This window comes from Ranitomeya imitator, chromosome 3 (assembly GCF_032444005.1).
Source record: "Ranitomeya imitator isolate aRanImi1 chromosome 3, aRanImi1.pri, whole genome shotgun sequence".
In the NCBI taxonomy this organism is placed as follows: Eukaryota; Metazoa; Chordata; class Amphibia; order Anura; family Dendrobatidae; genus Ranitomeya; species Ranitomeya imitator.
This window is the reverse complement of record NC_091284.1, coordinates 64768677-64785638: the sequence shown is the minus strand read 5'-3', so window position 1 is coordinate 64785638 and position 16962 is coordinate 64768677. Positions and strand designations below refer to the sequence as shown.

Below are 16962 nucleotides of genomic sequence, written 5' to 3'. Positions count from 1 at the left end.
GAGACATACAGACATACACAAAGACACACACACACAAACATACACACATATACAGAGACACACACACATACACAGAGACACACACACATACACAGAGACACACACATACACAGAGACACACACATACACAGAGACACACACATACACAGAGACACATACACAGAGACACACACATACACAGAGACACACACATACACAGAGACACACACATACACAGAGACACACACATACACAGAGACACACACATACACAGAGTCACACACACATACACAGAGACACACACACATACACAGAGACACACACACATACACAGAGACACACACACATACACAGAAACACACACACATACACAGAGACACACACACATACACAGAGACACACACATACACAGAGACACACACATACACAGAGACACACAGACATACACAGAGACACACACACATACACAGAGACACACAGACACACAGAGACACACACACATATACAGAGACACACACACATACACACAGAGACACACAGACATACACAGAGACACACACACATCCACAGAGACACACACACAGAGACACACAGACATACACACAGAGACATACAGACATACACAGAGACACACATACACATACACAGAGACACACACACATACACAGAGACACACACACAGAAACACACAGACATACACAGAGACACACACATACACAGAGACACACACATACACAGAGACACACACACATACACAGAAACACACACACACATACACAGAGACACACACAGAGACACACAGACATACACAGAGACATACACAGAGACACACACATACACAGAGACACACACATACACAGAGACACACACACATACACAGAAACACACACACACATACACAGAGACACACACAGAGACACACAGACATACACAGAGACACACACACAGAGACACACACATATACAGAGACACACACACACATACACAGTGACACACACACATACACAGAGAGACACACACAGACACACAGACATATACAGAGACACACAGACAGAGACACACAGACACATACACAGAGACACACAGACATACACAGATACACACACACACATACACACAGAGACAGACAGAGAAACACAGACACACACACACACACAGACACACACCCATACACATACACATATACATACACAGAGACATACACTGAGACACACACATACATAGACAGAGACACACACACAGAGACATACACAGACACATACATGCACAGACACACACATATACACAGACACACACAGACACGCACATACACAGAGACACACACACATACATACACAGAGACACACACATGCACAGACACACACATGCATACAGACACACACACACAAAGGCTGACATGTCCACAGACAGACACATACACAGAGACAGACACACACATACACAGACTCACACAAACACACATAGGCACACACATACACACACATACATACACAGAAATACACAGATACATACACTTGTTCACACACAGACACATACAAACATACAAAGAGACACATACACACAGACATACACATGCATAGACACATAGACAAATACATAAATACACAGACACACATGCACAGAGACACACAGACACATATACATACACACAGACACAGAGGCACATACATATATAGACACATGGAGACACACACAGAGATATGTACACACATACATACACATACACAAACATACAGACACAGAGACACATACATTTACACACACACAGACACATACACACATAAATACACAGACACACAGAGACACACATACAGACACACACATACACAGAGACACACATACACACAGACACACATACAGGTCCTTCTCAAAAAATTAGCATATAGTGTTAAATTTCATTATTTCCCATAATGTAATGATTACAATTAAACTTTCATATATTATAGATTCATTATCCACCAACTGAAATTTGTCAGGTCTTTTATTGTTTTAATACTGATGATTTTGGCATACAACTCCTGATAACCCAAAAAACCTGTCTCAATAAATTAGCATATCAAGAAAAGGTTCTCTAAACGACCTATTACCCTAATCTTCTGAATCAACTAATTAACTCTAAACACATGCAAAAGATACCTGAGGCTTTTATAAACTCCCTGCCTGGTTCATTACTCAAAACCCCCATCATGGGTAAAGGCCCCTTCACATTAAGCGACGCTGCAGCGATACCGACAACGATCCGGATCACTGCAGCGTCGCTGTTTGGTCGCTGGAGAGCTGTCACACAGACCGCTCTCCAGCGACCAACGATGCCGGTAACCAGGGTAAACATCGGGTAACTAAGCGCAGGGCCGCGCTTAGTAACCCGATGTTTACCCTGGTTACCATGCTAAAAGTAAAAAAAACAAACACTAGATACTTACCTAACGCTGTCTGTCCTCCAGCGCTGTGCTCTGCTTCTCTGCTCTCCTCCTGTACTGTCTGGGAGCCGGAAAGCAGAGCGGTGACGTCACCGCTCTGCTTTCCGGCTCACAGCCAGTACAGGAGGAGTTCAGAGCGCAGCGCTGCAGGACAGACGGCTGTAGGTAAGTATGTAGTGTTTGTTTTTTTTTACTTTTAGCATGGTAACCAGGGTAAACATCGGGTTACTAAGGGCGGCCCTGCGCTTAGTTACCCGATGTTTACCCTGGTTACCAGTGAAGACATCGCTGGATCGGTGTCACACACGCCGATCCAGCGATGTCAGCGGGAGATCCAGCGACGAAATAAAGTTCTGGACTTTATTCAGCGACCAACGATCTCCCAGCAGGGGCCTGATCGTTGGTCGCTGTCACACATAACGATTTCATTAACGATATCGTTGCTACGTCACAAATAGCAACGATATCGTTAACGATATCGTTATGTGTGAAGGTACCTTAAGACTAGCGACCTGACAGATGTCAAGAAGGCCATCATTGACACCCTCAAGCAAGAGGGTAAGACCCAGAAAGAAATTTCTCAACAAATAGGCTGTTCCCAGAGCGCTGTATCAAGGCACCTCAATGGTAAGTCTGTTGGAAGGAAACAATGTGGCAGAAAACGCTGTACAACGAGAAGAGGAGACCGGACCCTGAGGAAGATTGTGGAGAAGGACCGATTCCAGACCTTGGGGAACCTGAGGAAGCAGTGGACTGAGTCTGGTGTGGAAACATCCAGAGCCACCGTGCACAGGCGTGTGCAGGAAATGGGCTACAGGTGCCGCATTCCCCAGGTAAAGCCACTTTTGAACCATAAACAGCGGCAGAGGCGCCTGACCTGGGCTACAGAGAAGCAGCACTGGACTGTTGCTAAGTGGTCCCAAGTACTTTTTTCTGATGAAAGCAAATTTTGCATGTCATTCGGAAATCAAGGTGCCAGAGTCTGGAGGAAGACTGGGGAGAAGGAAATGCCAAAATGCCTGAAGTCCAGTGTCAAGTACCCACAGTCAGTGATGGTGTGGGGTGCCATGTCAGCTGCTGGTGTTGGTCCACTGTGTTTCATCAAGGGCAGGGTCAATGCAGCTAGCTATCAGGAGATTTTGGAGCACTTCATGCTTCCATCGGCTGAAATGCTTTATGGAGATGAAGATTTCATTTTTCAGCACGACCTGGCACCTGCTCACAGTGCCAAAACCACTGGTAAATGGTTTACTGACCATGGTATTACTGTGCTCAATTGGCCTGCCAACTCTCCTGACCTGAACCCCATAGAGAATCTGTGGGATATTGTGAAGAGAAAGTTGAGAGACGCAAGACCCAACACTCTGGATGAGCTTAAGGCCGCTATTGAAGCATCCTGGGCCTCCATAACATCTCAGCAGTGTCACAGGCTGATTGCCTCCATGCCACGCCGCATTGAAGCAGTCATTTCTGCCAAAGGATTCCCGACCAAGTATTGAGTGCATAACTGAACATTATTATTTGATGGTTTTTTTGTTTGTTATTAAAAACACTTTTATTTGATCGGATGGGTGAAATATTCTAATTTATTGAGACAGGTTTTTTGGGTTATCAGGAGTTGTATGCCAAAATCATCAGTATTAAAACAATAAAAGACCTGACAAATTTCAGTTGGTGGATAATGAATCTATAATATATGAAAGTTTAATTGTAATCATTACATTATGGTAAATAATGAAATTTAACACTATATGCTAATTTTTTGAGAAGGACCTGTACATACACAGAGACACACACACACATACATACACAGAGACACACAGAGACACATACACACACATAAATACACACATACATAGAGACACACATACAGACACACACACATACACAGAGACACACATACATACACAGAGACACACACACACACATACATACACAGAGACACACACACACACATACATACACAGAGACACACACACACACATACATACACAGAGACACACACACACACATACATACACAGAGACACACAGAGACACATACACACACATAAATACACACATACATAGAGACACACATACAGACACACACACACACATCCACAGACACACACATACACAGAGACACACAGAGACACATACAGTACATATACAGACACATAAATACACATACACAAACACACACACAGAAACAGAGACACATACATATACAGACACACATAAATACACAGACACACATACATACACACACACACACACATACACACAGACACACATACACACAGAGACACACATAAATACACAGACACACATACACACACACACATAAATACACAGACACACACACATACACACCTATCCTAAAGTAGTGGCCATCCTCTGTAACGCCATGTTTCCACAGAGGATGTGGCGCTCTGTGTGAGCAGTGGACTTCTGCAGTGTTTGTGACTATGTGCTGGGAATTTCTCAGAACTAGCACTGAGTAAAAAGACTATTACGGTAGTTTATTATTATTCTCCACTCAGGATATATTCACACAAATAATGTTGATGCATTTTCTTTCTGCAAGAAAAGCGCAGGCTATGGCCAGAAAGTCATAGTGGAAATTAAGGACATTTTTGGTGCCATTTTTTAATGAATTTTTGTGAGGGGTGTGAAGTCATTTTGATCTCAATGGTAGAAAAACTGCAGTAAAGACACTGAAGTAATTGACATGCCACAGATCTAAAAATGCAAGGAAAAAAATGGATCGTGTGAATGACATTTTAGAAATCTAATTCATTTAGCTATAAAATGCTGTATTTTATCTGCACACACAAAAAAATCCCTGAGAAAAAAATGCTACGTGTGAACAAGAACTTACATTAGATTTGAAAAATCTCACTTAGTGTGTTAATGAAACTGCTGAGCAAGCTTTCCATAGAAATCAATGATGAGAAATACTCAAATACATTAATCCAAGGGAGTTTTCATTATGGCACTCAACTCCTGCCAGTTATCGGGGGCACAAGTTACGGCCTCGCTCCTTCCTCATCATCACACATGACAAGAAGTCAGCTATACACTGCTTCACCTCATTACATTGTAGGCTCTGTGGTGTTTGAGTTTAGTCCTGAAATCCTTGGTTTAATAAACCTTTCTTATTCTTTGCTGTTTCACCATGAATGTCCCTACAGCAGCATTGTGCTGAAATCTGAGGTTGGCGCCAGACATTGTAACTGCGCAGCACATCGTTTATGGAGGCACATAATATGTTACATGTAGCTCCACAGGAAAATGGCCTGGAAGAATGTTAATCTGCATCAGACATAGCAATGTGCGTTTCATATCACATACGTAGATTTAATTGAGTCTAATCAGTAAGAAGGTGCCAACATTTCCAGGTTCTATATTCCCAAAACCAAACCTGTGTGTGATTAGGATTTGGACACAGTGAACCTGTTCCGTCTGGTTTGGGTTTAGGCGGCAGTAAAAGTCAGTCTTATAAGTCTGTGAATGGCTCCAGAGCTCATATTTATAATGATATCGGAGTCTATGTGTTAACGCTAATTACTATTTAAAACCAGTCATTTTCTTATAATGGACCTAAGAGTCTATAAATTCCATATGGGGTGTCAGAGAATGGTTTTTGTTGGCCCTTTCCCATTTCCAAGAATCCTTTTACCTACAATAAATTACCATCTATACAGATGTACTGAATAAACTGTCCCATTGGTACGTGGCAAGGTTATAGACGCAGTCTATACAGCGAGTATGGGGCCCTTATGGGTGCCATTAGTTTGTGGCAAGGTTATAGATGCAGTCTATACAGCGTGCATGGGGCCCTTATGGGTGCCATTAGTAAGTGTCAAGGTTATAGACGCATTCTATACAGCGAGTATGAGGCCCTTATGGGACTCATTGGTTATTGTCAAGAGCATACATTTCAAATTTGAACTGCATTACTGCACTAGAAATATGAAAAATGAGAGCTTTTAGCGCATAAAAATGGTCAATTTTATGTGTACCTGGTAGCCTCTTTACGGCATCTCTCTTATACCAGGTCCTACACTTGCCTTACCTCGCTGAGAATAAACGTCTCCATCTGAATGGGTGCATGTGAAACCTCTTCTTAGACTAAAATTCTCTCTCTCTGTGGAGGGGTATTAGCAAGCGTAGGACCTGGTATAAGAGAGATGCCGTAAAGAGGCTACGAGGTACACATAAAATTGGCCATTTTTATGCGCTAAAAGCTCTCATTTTTCATATTTCTAGTGCAGTAATGCAGTTCAAATTTCGTGTTTTCAAGTTTGCATGTTTTAGCGCTGCAGTGTGCTGCCTTATTTACTTAACTATATACGAGTTGGCGACTCTAGGTTCAGCACCTGTTCACACTGAGTCTATGTTTGGATGTGCAGGTCAGGTTTTTGAAATGTATTCTCTAGCCTTCTGATCGTGCACTCCACCTCCTAGCTTCAGGTGTTTTAATTACAGCAGGTCCAATACCCCTCCACAGAGAGAGAGAATTTTAGTCTAAGAAGAGGTTTCACATGTACCCATTCAGATGGAGACGTTTATTCTCAGCGAGGTAAGGCAAGCGTAGGACCTGGTATGAGAGAGATGCCGTAAAGTGGCTACCAGGTACACATAAAATTGGCCATTTTTATGCGCTAAAAGCTCTCATTTTTTCATATTTCTAGTGCAGTAATGCAGTTCAAATTTCGTGTTTTCAAGTTTGCATGTTTTAGCGCTGCAGTGTGCTGCCTTATTTACTTAATTGTCAAGAGCATAGACACAATCTATACAGAGGGTACGAGGTGCTTTTGTGTCCCATTGGTTGGTGTCAAGGGCATAGACGCAGTTCATACAGAAGGTATGAGGCCCTTATGGGTCCCATTGGTAAGTGTCAAGGTTATAGATGCATTCTATGAGTCGGTATGGAGCCCTTATGGGTGCTATTGGTTAGTGTTATGGGCATAGATGCAGTCCATACTGAGCGTATGAGGCCCTTATGGGTCCCATTGGTTATTGTCAAGAGCATAGACACAATCTATACAGAGGGTACGATGCGCTTTTGTGTCCCATTGGTTAGTGTCAAAGGGCATAGACGCAGTCCATACAGAAGGTCTGAGGCCCTTTTGGGTCCCATTGGTAAGTGTCAAGGGCATAGATGCAGTCTATACAGAGGGTATGGGGCCCTTATGGGTGCCATTGGTTAGTATTAAGATTATAGACTGTGTCTATACAGTGGCTATGGGGCCCTTATACTGAGGGGGACCATAACCGTTTGGTGCGCAGAGATGAGGTCTTCGTAAATGGTGGAGTGCTAAAGATGATCTATCAACATGTCAAAAGTGTCCACTTCTTTAAACTGTCTTACTTTATTCCTGCTGCTCCCCCTGAAAATTATGTTACTTCTTTTTTTTTCTTTTAAATGTGCCATACTCATCTAGAGATGTGGACCTTTTTGTGGTCTTTAGCAAAGGGGCGTGGTTCATAGGATCCTCTAGGGCATGTCTTTAGGCTGCTCTGCATAACTACTTTGTGAGCTATAGCATCTTAGTAAAGACCATTGAAATCCCCACTAAATAAAAAGACCCAAATCTCTGGAATCTTATGGTGAGTTTTAAAAAAGAAAAAAGGCAGAATACTCAAGGGAACAACGGGAAGAGAAAAATTTGCAAAAACTGACCACTTTCGACCTGGTGACAGATCCTCTTTAATGGGATGAAAGTATGATGAGGGCACCAGGATCTCCTGTTGCAGGTGCCTGGGAGTGTGGAGGTTCAGGCCGCAGCTGAAAGAGGCCTTTGCTCCAGATATCGCAAGATTATAAAGTGCATATGATAAAGCGCAGAAGAGTAAGGACATATGCAAACTGCACAGTGTGGCTCATCATTCCATTTCAGTTGAGGTGACTGCACTATGTACCATAATTGGCATTAATGTTTTCTAATTTTGTGATATCACCAAACCTTAACATGACGGCATTATGGAATAAAGTTCATGTACCCTATAATGACTCTATGAAAAACAGTACAGCTTTTTCTGTGTCTCTGTTATAGACATACACACTTTTTTTGATATTTTTGGGATCAATAGATTCCTATGGATATGCTTAACTTGTATGGTTGGAGCTTTCCCCGGCATAGAGCATAGATCGTGCACACAATTTGGACCCAGCCCTAATTGGTTAATAATTATTAATACCCTCTTCCTCACAAGCTATATTTTCCTTGTGTCCTTAGTTATTTTCTTTACTCCTATTGTCTATCTTTTTTCTCCAGCGGATTGTATCGCCAATTACAACAACCAACTGGACAACAAGCAAACCAACCTGATGGTGCCCGAATCGGGTGTTTACAGCGACGTGGACATCAGCAACAAAATCAATGAGATGAAGACCTTCAATAGCCCCAATCTGAAAGATGGTCGATTTGTCAGTGGTGCCGGCCAACCCACTCCTTATGCCACCACTCAGCTCATCCAGTCAAACATCGGCAATAACATCAACTCATCTAGTGGGGACACAGATGAGAAGCACTGGAAGCCGTCTACTCAGCATAAACCGGACGTCGCCCCCATGCAGTACAACATCATGGAGCAAAATAAAATCAACAAAGGTATTAAAAACGTTTCTAATTCCCACACAAGAACCTTTAACCCTATAGATGGAGGTAGAATATTTTCTGCAAGGAACAAGGATTATATTATTATTTTTAGATACATTTACTTCAAGAACTTTTTTTTTCTATTTTTTAACACAGCAGGGTATAAATTGCCCTGCAGGTCGGAGGTAAATGAGATGTATGGGCCTGACATAGATCTCCCTGAGAATCTTCATTCAGAGCTTATTATAAATGAAAGGATGATTTACCAGTGTGATGTTTGATGGTCTTCTCTCCTGATCTCACTGCAGAGCTGTGTATGATTACAACAAACACAGTACAGCAGAGCTAAGCTTTGACTTATTACAAACACATCTGCAATTGTAGCTGTACTCTCACAGTGCTATAAGCTCTGCTGTACTGCCCTTCCCCCCCACACTGGTTGCCTGTGAGATGGAAGCTAAAGCCCAATGAGAGGACTGCAGCTGCACATGTGTTTGCAATGAGGCAAAGATCCGTTCTACTGTACTGTGTTAGTTATAATCACACACAGCTCTGCAGTGATATCAGGAGAGCAGATAGCGGCCATTACTTATTACTAGTAACTCACTCCTTTTTTTTAATGAGGTCTGGAGGCAGATTCTCAGGGTGATGTATACTCGGCTCATCGATCTTAATAGCTCATTTAGATATTAACCCCTTCCCGACCCATGACGCCACGTAGGCGTCATGAAAGTCGGTGCCAATCCGACCCATGACGCCTATGTGGCGTCATGGAAAGATCGCGTCCCTGCAGATCGGGTGAAAGGGTTAACTCCCATTTCACCCGATCTGCAGGGACAGGGGGAGTGGTAGTTTAGCCCAGGGGGGGTGGCTTCACCCCCTCGTGGCTACGATCGCTCTGATTGGCTGTTGAAAGTGAAACTGCCAATCAGAGCGATTTGTAATATTTCACCTATTATAACGGGTGAAATATTACAATCCAGCCATGGCCGATGCTGAAATATCATCGGCCATGGCTGGAAATACTAATGTGCCCCCACCCTACCCCACCGATCGCCCCCCCAGCCCTCCGATCTGGCCGGTACACTGCTCCGGCTCCCCTCCGTCCAGTGCTCCGCTCCCCTCCGTGCTCTTGTCCGCTCCCCCCATGCTCCAATCACCCCCCCGTGCTCCAATCACACCCCCTGCACTCCGATCCACCCCCCCTGCACTCCGTTCCACCCCCCCGTGCTTCGTTCCACGCCCCCCGTGCTCCGTTCCACCCCTCCCGCGCTCCGATTCCCCCCCCCGTGCTCCGATCCCCCCCCCCGTGGTCCCCCCCACCCCATCATACTTACCGATCCAGCCGGGGTCCCGTCCGTCTTCTCCCTGGGTGCCGCCATCTTCCAAAATGGCGGGCGCATGCGCAGTGCGCCCGCCGAATCTGCCGGCCGGCAGATTCGTTCCAAAGTGCATTTTGATCACTGAGATAGATTATATCTCAGTGATCAAAATAAAAAAAATAATAAATGACCCCCCTTCTTTGTCACCCCCATAGGTAGGGACAATAAAAAAAATAAAGAAATTTTTTTTTTCCACTAATGTTAGAATAGGGTTAGGGGTAGGGTTAGGGGTAGGGTTAGGGTTAGGGGTAGGGTTAGGGGTAGGGGTAGGGTTAGGGGTAGGGTTAGGGGTAGGGGTAGGGTTAGGGGTAGGGTTAGGGGTAGGGGTAGGGTTAGGGTTAGGGTTAGGGGTAGGGTTAGGGCTAGGGGTAGGGTTAGGGTTAGGGCTAGGGTTAGGGTTTCGGTATGTGCACACGTATTCTGGTCCTCTGCGGATTTTTCCGCTGCGGATTTGATAAATCCGCAGTGCTAAACTGCTGCGGATTTATGGCGGATTTACCGCGGTTTTTCGGCGCATTTCACTGCGGTTTTACAACTGCGATTTTCTATTTGAGCAGTTGTAAAACCGCTGCGGAATCCGCACAAAGAAGTGACATGCTGCGGAATGTAAACTGCTGCGTTTCCGTGCAGTTTTTCCGCAGCATGGGCACAGCGATTTTTGTTTCCCGTAGGTTTACATTGAACTGTAAACTCATGGGAAACTGCTGCGGATCTGCAGCGTTTTCCGCAGCGTGTGCACATACCTTTAGAATTAGGCTATGTGCACACTGTGCGGATTTGGCTGCGGATTGGCCGCTGCGGATTCGCAGCAGTGTTCCATCAGGTTTACAGTACCATGTAAACCTATGGAAAACCAAATCCGCTGTGCCCATGGTGCGGAAAATACCGCGCGGAAAAGTTGCGTTGTATTTTCCGCAGCATGTCCATTTTTTTGTTCGGATTCCGCGGCGTTTTACACCTGTTCCTCAATAGGAATCCGCAGGTGAAATCTGCACAAAAAACACTGGAAATCCGCGGAAAATCCGCAGGTAAAACGCAGTGCCTTTTACCCGCCGATTTTTCAAAAATGGTGCGGAAATATCTCACACGAATCCGCAATGTGGGCACATAGCCTTAGGGTTAGGGTTGGAATTAGGGTTGTGGTTAGGGTTGTGATTAGGGTTATGGCTACAGTTGGGATTAGGGTTAGGGGTGTGGGGGGGTTAGTGTTGGAGTTAGAATTGAGGGGTTACCACTGTTTAGGCACATCAGGGGTCTCCAAACGCAACATGGCGCCACCATTGATTCCAGCCAATCTCGTATTCAAAATGTCAAATGGTGCTCCCTCACTTCCGAGCCCCGACGTGCACCCAAACAGTGGTTTACCCCCACATATGGGGTACCAGCATACTCAGGACAAACTGCGCAACAATTACTGGGGTCCAATTTCTCCTGTTACCCTTGTGAATCAAAAAAAATGCTTGCTAAAACATAATTTTTGAGGAAAGAAGAATGATTTTTTATTTTCACGGCTCTGCGTTGTAAACGTCTGTGAAGCACTTGGGGGTTCAAAGTGCTCACCACATATCTAGATAAGTTCCTTGGGGGGTCTAGTTTCTAAAATGGGGTCACTTGTGGGGGTTTCTACTGTTTAGGCACACCAGGGGCTCTGCAAACGCAACGTGACACCCGCAGACCATTCCATCAAAGTCTGCATTTCAAAAGTCACTACTTCCCTTCTGAGCCCCAACATGTGCCCAAACAGTGGTTTACCCCCACACATGGGGTATCAGCGTACTCAGGAGAAACTGGACAACAACTTTTGGGGTCCAATTTCTCCTGTAACCCTTGGGAAAATAAAAAATTCTGGGCTAAATAATTATTTTTGAGGAAAGAAAACGTATTTATTATTTTCACGGCTCTGCATTATAAACTTCTATGAAGCACTTGGGGGTTCAAAGTGTTCACCACACATCTAGATAAGTTCCTTTCGGGGTCTAGTTTCCAAAATGGGGTCACTTGTGGGGGGTTTCTACTGTTTAGGCACATCAGGGGCTCTGCAAACGCAACGTGACGCCCGCAGAGCATTCCATCAAAGTCTGCATTTCAAAATGTCACTACTTCAATTCCAAGCCCCGACATGTGCCCAAACAGTAGTTTACCCCCACATATGGGGTATCACCGTACTCAGGAGAAACTGGACAACAAATATTGGGGTCAAATTTCTCCTGTTACCCTTGGGAAAATTAAAAAATTCTGGGCTAAATAATTATTTTTGAGGAAAGAAAACGTATTTATTATTTTCACGGCTCTGCATTATAAACTTCTATGAAGCGCTTGGGGGTTCAAAGTGTTCACCACACATCTAGATAAGTTCCTTTCGGGGTCTAGTTTCCAAAATGGGGTCACTTGTGGGGGGTTTCTACTGTTAAGCCACATCAGGGGCTCTGCAAACGCAACGTGACGCCCACAGAGCATTCCATCAAAGTCTGCATTTCAAAACGTCACTACTTCACTTCCGAGCCTCGGCATGTGCCCAAACAGTGGTTTACCCCCACATATGGGGTATCAGCGTACTCAGGAGAAACTGGACAACAACTTTTGGGGTCCAATTTCTTCTGTAACCCTTGGGAAAATAAAAAATTCTGGGCTAAATAATTATTTTTGAGGAAAGAAAACGAATTTATTATTTTCACGGCTCTGCATTATAAACTTCTATGAAGCACTTGGGGGTTCAAAGTGCTCACCACACATCTAGATAAGTTCCTTTGGGGGTCTAGTTTCCAAAATGGGGTCACTTGTGGGGGGTTTCTACTGTTAAGCCACATCAGGGGCTCTGCAAAAGCAACGTGACGCCCACAGCGCATTCCATCAAAGTCTGCATTTCAAAACGTCACTACTTCACTTCCGAGCCCCGGCATGTGCCCAAACAGTGATTTACCCCCACATATGGGGTATCAGCGTATCAGCGTACTCAGGAGAAACTGGACAACAACTTTTGGGGTCAAATTTCTCCTGTTACCCTTGGGAAAATAAAAAATTGCAGGCTAAAAGATCATTTTTGAGAAAATAATTTTTATTTTTTATTTTCATGGCTCTGCGTTATAAACTTCTGTGAAGCACTTGGGGGTTCAAAGTCCTCACCACACATCTAGATTAGTTCCTTTGGGGGTCTAGTTTCCAAAATGGTGTCATTTCTGGGGGATCTCCAATGTTTAGGCACACAGGGGCTCTCCAAACGTGACATGGTGTCCGCTAATGATTGGAGCTAATTTTCCATTTAAAAAGCCAAATGGCGTGCCATCCCTTCCGAGCCCTGCCGTGCGCCCAAACAGTGGTTTACCCCCACATATGGGGTATCAGCGTACTCAGGACAAACTGGACAACAATATTTGGGGTCCAATTTCTCCTATTATCCTTGGCAAAATAGGAAATTCCAGGCTAAAAAATCATTTTTGAGGAAAGAAAAATTATTTTTTATTTTCATGGCTCTGCGTTATAAACTTCTGTGAAGCACCGGGGGGTTTAAAGTGCTCAATATGCATCTAGATAAGTTCCTTGGGGGGTCTAGTTTCCAAAATGGGGTCACTTGTGGGGGAGCTCCAATGTTTAGGCACACAGGGGCTCTCCAAACCCGACATGGTGTCCGCTAACAATTGGAGCTAATTTTCCATTCAAAAAGTCAAATGGCGCGCCTTCCCTTCCGAGCCCTGCCGAGTGCCCAAACAGTGGTTTACCCCCACATATGAGGTATCGACGTACTCGGGAGAAATTGCCCAACAAATTTTATGATCCATTTTATCCTACTGCCCATGTGAAAATGAAAAAATTGAGGCGAAAAGAATTTTTTTGTGAAAAAAAAGTACTTTTTCATTTTTACAGATCAATTTGTGAAGCACCTGAGGGTTTAAAGTGCTCACTAGGCATCTAAATAAGTTCCTTGGGGGGTCTAGTTTCCAAAATGGGGTCACTTGTGGGGGAGCGCCAATGTTTAGGCACACAGGAGCTATCCAAACGCGACATGGTGTCCGCTAACGATGGAAATAATTTTTCATTCAAAAAGTCAAATGGCGCTCCTTCCCTTCCGAGCCTTACCATGTGCCCAAACAGTGGTTTACCCCCACATGTGAGGTATTGGTGTACTCAGGAGAAATTGCCCAACACATTTTAGGATCCATTTTATCCTGTTGCCCATGTGAAAATGAAAAAATTGAGGCTAAAAGAATTTTTTTGTGAAAAAAAAGTACTTTTTCATTTTTACGGATCAATTTGTGAAGCACCTGGGGGTTCAAAGTGCTCACTATGCATCTAGATAAGTTCCTTGGGGCGTCTAGTTTCCAAAATGGGGTCACTTGTGGGGGAGCTCTAATTTTTAGGCACACGGGGGCTCTCCAAACGTGACATGGTGTCCGAAAAGAGTGGAGCCAATTTTTGATTCAAAAAGTCAAATGGCGCTCCTTCCCTTCCAAGCCCTGCCGTTCGCCCAAACAGTGGTTTACCCTCACATATGAGGTATCAGCGTACTCAGGACAAATTGGACAACAACTTTCGTGGTTCAGTTTCTCCTTTTACCATTGGGAAAATAAAAAAATTGTTGCTAAAAGATAATTTTTGTGACTAAAAAGTTAAATGTTCATTTTTTCCTTCCATGTTGCTTCTGCTGCTGTGAAGCACCTGAAGGGTTAATAAACTTCTTGAATGTGGTTTTGAGTACCTTGAGGGGTGCAGTTTTTAGAATGGTGTCACTTTTGGGTATTTTCAGCCATATAGACCCCTCAAACTGACTTCAAATGTGAGGTGGTCCCTAAAAAAAATGGTTTTGTAAATTCCGTTGTAAAAATGACAAATCGCTGGTCAAATTTTAACCCTTATAACTTCCTAACAAAAAAAAATTTTGTTTCCAAAATTGTGCTGATGTAAAGTAAACATGTGGGAAATGTTATTTATTAACTATTTTGTGTCACATATCTCTCTGGTTTAACAGAATAAAAATTCAAAATGTGAAAATTGCGAAATTTTCAAAATTTTCGCCAAATTTCCGTTTTTATCACAAATAAACGCAGAATTTATTGACCTAAATTTACCACTAACATGAAGCCCAATATGTCACGAAAAAACAATCTCAGAACCGCTAGGATCTGTTGAAGCGTTCCTGAGTTATTACCTCATAAAGGGACACTGGTCAGAATTGCAAAAAACGGCAAGGTCTTTAAGGTCAAAATAGGCTGGGTCATGAAGGGGTTAAGAAGAATAGCATAGGTTTCTTTGAAATAAGACGTTAGATTGTAGATATCAAGGTATCACTTTATTCCGCTATGATTTGCATATCCATATACACAGCTTACGAGGGTTGATCCTACAGATAAATCCTTTAAGAATTATTTTTCTTGAAGACCAAGAGTGACAGATTACGATTTACTTTTACACTGCAATATAGGTTACGTAGACTGTTCTTGGGTCTCAAATAATTGATTACAATCTAATAGGGCTTCTGTAGATTTCTTCAGGTCTTTATGTCAGATGCAACCAATCAAATTCTTGCGTACACTTTTCTGATTTGGTGGTTTGCCACCTGATGTCATTTCTTAGTGACATCATCATAAAGATTCTTCCAAGCTGTCTCTATGTGAACTTATAAAGTTTGTCCTCATTATTATAAACTATGGGCATATTGCTTCTATTTTTTCATTAGTTTTCTATATTTAACACCGTGCTCATAGTAAAAAAAAAAAAAACTTTACATCCATCCCCCCTGTGCCTGGCAGGAAAACTCTGTGCTTGCCACTTCTTCTTATTACTTTTATTAGAAGGTGAAGTCTTCTGGGGATCTGGGGCTTAGATCTTTTTAATAAGAAGCACAGCTTTTCCCAGTCTCCTACAACTCGAGCAGAACCGTCAAGCTACTATACATGTAAATGTAGAAGATCGAGATTAACAGTGTCAAAAAGTTAATTAGCACGCGGATAACCTTTGCGACTGAATTTAGTGCTGCAAATAATAAACCACAGATGAAATAAAATCAAATAAAAAAAAATTAATATGGCAAGATTTGATCTAAATGTTTTAGTGGGTGAGGGATTGGATGAAGGAAAGGGAGATATTTAATTCTCGAGGATGACTCTGGACAATCGGTGATCGTCTAATAAAACACAGATCAATATCTGGAGTCTCATGTCTTATACTGGAGGAATCAGCAACTCTGCTCATTATCATTATGAAGTTTTACTTATTTACATAGAAAATAGGTCGATATGAGTAGGATGGATATGAGCCATACTTTAGTCAGATAGATGGATACAAAAACATACAGCCGCCCCGGTAAGTGCAGATATATACAGATATTGAATATAAGAAATTTGGACTGCATTACTGCTATATAGAATATACTGATGAAAGAAAGTACTTAGCACAGAAATTGACCAATATATGAGAGCCCACCAACCACAAGAAAGCGATCCTTTCTTTAAAGGGTCCCTAAACCTAATATTTATCAAACATGACTCTTACGGTCTAAAAAAAACCTTAAAGGGACACGGTCACCTGAATTTGGAGGGAACAATCTTCAGCCATGGAGGCGGGGTTTTTGGGTGTTTGATTCACCCTTTCCTTACCC

General features: G+C 43.1%; 1 protein-coding gene across 6 annotated transcripts in view; it reads left to right on the top strand.

Moving 5' to 3' along the window:
- ROBO1 (roundabout guidance receptor 1) overlaps nucleotides 1-16962 on the top strand; it is a 1753811-nt gene that overhangs the window by 1682258 nt on the left and 54591 nt on the right. For all 6 annotated transcript variants that reach the window (XM_069760966.1, XM_069760963.1, XM_069760965.1 and 3 more), the window contains one exon: nucleotides 8665-9000. In XM_069760966.1, coding sequence (XP_069617067.1) covers nucleotides 8665-9000 — 336 coding nt within the window. The remainder of the gene's footprint in view (nucleotides 1-8664; nucleotides 9001-16962) is intronic.